This window comes from Dipodomys ordii, unplaced genomic scaffold (assembly GCF_000151885.1).
Source record: "Dipodomys ordii isolate 6190 unplaced genomic scaffold, Dord_2.0 Scaffold14114, whole genome shotgun sequence".
Classification (NCBI taxonomy): domain Eukaryota; kingdom Metazoa; phylum Chordata; class Mammalia; order Rodentia; family Heteromyidae; genus Dipodomys; species Dipodomys ordii.
In genome coordinates, this window is record NW_012281326.1 from 1 (window position 1) to 4730 (window position 4730).

The following is a 4730-nucleotide window of genomic DNA, read 5'->3' on the forward strand; positions in this document are numbered from 1 at the left end:
AGCTTTTTTTTTTTTTTTTTTTTTCGGTCGTGCGGCTTGAACTCTGGGCCTGGGCGCTGTCCTTCAGCTCTTCAGCTCAAGGCGAGCGCTCTACCACTTGAGCTACAGCGCCACTTCCGGTTTTTCTGGTGGTTTATTGGAGATAGGTCTCTCCTGCCCGGGCTGGCTTTGAACCGCGATCCTCAGATCTCAGCCTCCTGAGTAGCTAGGATTACAGGCATGAGCCACCAGTGCCCGGCTTTGTGTGAGCTTTTAGCTAATCCTCAAAAGGACTTCTATAATAAAGGAAGGAAAATTCATTTTAGATTCTCAGAGTTAGTGGATATTTCTGGTTTTGGTGGTAGTTTTTTTTTTTTTTTTCCCCTAGTCCTGGGGCTTACTCAGGGCCTGGGACACTATTCCTGAGCTGCTTTTGCTCAAGGCTAGTGCTCAAGGTTTTTTCTGTATATGTGAATACTAAGGAATTGAACCCATGGTTTCATGCATGCTAGGTAAGCACTCTACCACTAAGCCACATTCCCAGCCCTTGGTGTTTTGCTCTGTGAGACAGCCTTTGTTATGTAGCTGAAGCTGGTCTGGAGCTTGCTATGTAACTCAAGGTGGCCTTGGACTGGAGACCTCCTTGCCTCACTGAGCCTTCTGAGTGGTGGGATTAAATCATAGTTATTTCTGTATGTGCCAATTCTGTTATCTCTTGTTTGATTCCACTTTTGGCCTATTCAGGAAGGGCCTGGTACTGCAGCTGATCCAGTCATACCAGCGGATGCCAGGCAATGCCATGGTGAGGGGCTTTCGAGTGTCCTATAAGCGGCATGTGCTGACTATGGATGACTTGGGGACCTTGTATGGACAGAACTGGCTCAATGACCAGGTGAGAGGAAGCAGATAAATAGACCTAAGAGGGGATTCAGGGAGTAGGGTTTCTGGGGTCCTCTGCATGGGGGAGCCCTGTTCTTGTGCCACACCCTCCATGGCAAGTTGCCTCCCATCTTCACCCCAGGTGATGAACATGTATGGAGACCTGGTCATGGACACGGTCCCTGAAAAGGTACGTTCAACCAGATTCCTTTTTTCTTTGGTGGTACTGGGACTTGAACTCAGAGCTTCACGCTTGCTAGCCAAGTATTCTACTGCTTGAGCCATGTATCTAGCCCTGGTTTGTTCGTTTGTTTTTTTGTTGGTCGTGGGGCTTGAACTCTGGGCGCTGTCCCTGTGCTCAAGGCCAGTGCTCTATGGCTTGAGCCACAGCACCACTTCTGGTTTTCTAGTGGTTTATTGGAGCTAAGAGTCTGACTTTACTGCCCGGGCTGGCTTTGAACCGTGATCCTCAGATCTCAGCCCCCTGAGTAGTTAGGATTACAGGCACGAACCACCGGCGCCTGGCTTATTTGTTTTTAAAAGATAAAAGAGTTTGCTGTTTTTTTGGTATGGGCTGGCCTGGACCATCATCCTAGTTATGCTTCCTGTCATAGCTAGGACGAGAAATATATATCACCACAACCAGCCTTTTCTTTTCTTTTTTTTTGTTGGTCGTGGGGCTTGAACTCGGCCTGGGCGCTGTCCCTCAGCTCTTCAGCTCAAGGCTAGCGCTCTACCACTTGAGCTACAGCGCCACTTCCGCACAACCAGCCTTTTCTATTGATATGGGGGTCTCAAGAACTACTCTTCACTATCCCTGTACCCCATCTTAATTATTCAAACTCTACCTCCCAATTAGTTAGGTTTATTAGGGCTGAAGCACTGGTGGCTAGCCTCTACCAGATTCTTTAGTTCCTAAAAACGTTTTTGCAGTTGATTTTAAGCAATTCTTTTTGGTCTTTTTCATCTCTTCCATTTCATATATTAAGTAGGATCTCTGGGGAGGTAGTGAATAGTAATCTATTAATTTCAAATCTGTAAAGTTGGCTCTGAACTTAGTATCTTCCTTCCAGAAGTTTTTTGTATTTTTCCCTATAGTTAGCCCAAGAATGGGGATAGGAAGAAGTTAAAAACAAATATCTGTAAGAAGTTAAAAACAATTTTAATATCAGTTAATTAGACTTAGGCATATGAAATAAGAATGTTTGTGGTGGGGAACTTACTGGGAAGCTTCAAGATGTTTTAATTCTATCCAGCTCTTTTGTGTTATTGGTACAGGTACATTTCTTCAACAGTTTCTTCTATGATAAACTGCGTACCAAGGGTTATGATGGGGTGAAGAGGTGGACCAAAAATGTGAGTTATGAATTCACTTGTGTAATATCTTATCTCTTAAGAATTAAAGAATTTGGCTTTTTCTTTTTTTTATTTTAAGCCAGTTGTGGAGCTTGAACTCAGGTTGTGGGTGCTGCTTTGAGTTCTTTTGCTCAAGGTTAGCACTCTACCACTTTGAGCCACAGTGCCACTTCTAGGTTTCTGATAGTTAATTGGAGATAAGAGTCTCAAGGACTTTCCTGCCCGGGCCGGCTTTGAATTTGATCCTCCTGAGTAGCTAAGATTACAGGTATAAGCCACCAGTGCCCAGTTAAGAGTTTTGCTTTCTCTGAACTACCAACCCTATTCAGTTCTCTATTAAACATCACATGTATGCCAGGCACTATCAGCAAAACTTCTTACCTTTAGTATAAATAAGCTAAGTTGAGCCAGGTGTCAGTGGCTCAGGCCACCAGATTACAAATCCTAGTTACTCAGGAAGCTGAGAGCTGAGGATTGTGGTTCAAAGCCAGCCCAGGCGGGAAAGTCCGGGAGACTCTTATCTTCAATAAACCACCAGAAAACTGGAAGTGGCGCTGTGGCTCAAGTGGTAGAGCATTCATCTGAGCTGAAGAGCTGGGGGACAGTGCCCTAGGCCCAGAGTTCAAACCCCACCACCTACCAAAAAAAAAGAAAAGTTTCAGGAAAAGTCCCATAAACAAAATGTGATAGCATGGAGGTGTGTACTTTATTTTTATTTATTTTGTTGTTGGTTCTGGGGCTTGAACCTCTGGGCTTGGGTGATGTCCCTGAGCTTCTTTTGCTCAAGGCTGGTGCTCTGCCACTTGAGCCACAGTGCCACTTACGGCCTTTTCTGAGTAGTTTATTGGAGATTAGAATCTCACAGACTTCCCTACGGGGATTGCCTTCAAACCATGATCCTCAGTTCTCAGCTTCCTGATCTCAGCTAGAATCAAGTCAGGAGCCACTGGGGGCTGGCTGAGGTGTGTATTTTAGATTGAGTGGTCTAGGTAAGCTTCTCATAGCTGAGACTTGAACCATCAGAAACCAGCCATGTGCAGATTTGAGGGAAGAGTGCTCTGGGAAACAGCAAGTACATGAGACACACAAAAGGAACATGACTGAGGAATTGAAGCCCAGGTGGCATATGAGGTTGGAGTAGAATAACCAAAGGAAGAAAAATAAATTGTGTCCAAGAAAGGATCATATAAAGCATTATATGTACTGAGAAGCCATTGAAGTACTAAGGCTTGGAGACTACTCGTGATTTAAACTTCGTTACCACCTATAAAATGAAAGGATAATAGAGGAAGCCGGTATACCAACTAGGAGAAAAGTAGAGTGGTCTGGGTGAGGTAGCGGGACTGGGAGTGCTGAGGGGAGAGTAGGTTTATTCAGGGTAAGTTTTACATGTAGAACCTGTGAGTCCTTCTGATAGGCTGATATGGGAAATAAAAGATAGGAGGAGTTCGGGAGCACTTGGCTGGCAAGTGCTAAGGCCATGAGTTTGGTCCTCAGCTCTGGGGGAAAAAAAGATAGAGCTGGGCACTGGTGGCTCACACCTGTAATCCTGGCTACTCAGGAGGCTGAGATCTGAGGCTCATGGTTCAAAGCCAGCTGGGCAGGAAAGTCTGTGAGACTCTTATTTACAATAAACTACCAGAAAACTGAAAGTGGCACTGTGGCTCAAGTGGTAGAGCACTCACCTTGCGCTGAAGAGCTGGCCTAGGGCCAGAGTTCAAGCCCCATACCCGACAAACAGAGATGGGAATGGCGGATGATAATTCAGGTGTTTGGCTAAAGTAACTTAGAGAAATTGAGGGAAGGAAGAGAGTTAGAAAAAAAAAAATCAAAGCATTATTTTCACTACAGGTTTCTCTACTCTGCTACTGAAAAGGTCACTACATTTTAATAGTGCTATAGAAACATCTACCTTCCCTCCCCTTTTCACCCTTGCTCAACATCCCCACCCCTACTGGGCTGGAACACCTGAGATAAGTAGACTGGGACTACACTGAACTACAACCTCAGTCCTAACATTAATTTCTGTCAGGTTTACTCAAGGGCCTGTTCCAGTAGAGATAGGGGTAACATACAATGAAAAAAACCTAGCCTCTTGTATACCTGAGTTAAATTTTTTCCTTTGCTATTTCTTTTGTGACTTTAAATAAATTGTTCAGTTTTTCCATGTTACAATTTCTTCATCTATTAAGTCAAACATGAGAACTTGTAGTAGAATTGTTGTGAGCATTAACTGAGAATTTACTTCATGCCATGCATTAAGTATTGTATGAATATTAACTAGTCCTCATAACAAATAGGTGAGAGCCAGTACTCCCTCCTACAGATTAGGAAACTGGTAACAAGTAGTTTGGTTATGATCATGGGCCACTAAGTGGGGGAGTCGATTTTCTTTTTTTTTCTTTTTTTAATTTTTTGGGTCCAGTTGTGGGGCCTGAACTCTGGGCCTGGGCGCTGTCCCTCAGCTCTTCAGCTCAAGGCTAGCACTCTACCACTTGAGCCACAGCGCCACTTCC

General features: G+C 44.4%; 1 protein-coding gene across 1 annotated transcript; it reads left to right on the forward strand.

The window, feature by feature from the left end:
* Positions 1 to 516: 516 nt before the first annotated feature.
* Positions 517 to 2269, forward strand: LOC106002568 (sentrin-specific protease 3-like; the record flags this gene model as incomplete). The annotated part of the gene is made up of 3 exons (XM_013037424.1): positions 517 to 871; positions 1001 to 1048; positions 2137 to 2269. Coding segments are annotated over exons 1-3 (379 nt in total), but the record flags the coding sequence as incomplete, so codon positions are not given.
* Positions 2270 to 4730: the final 2461 nt, after the last annotated feature.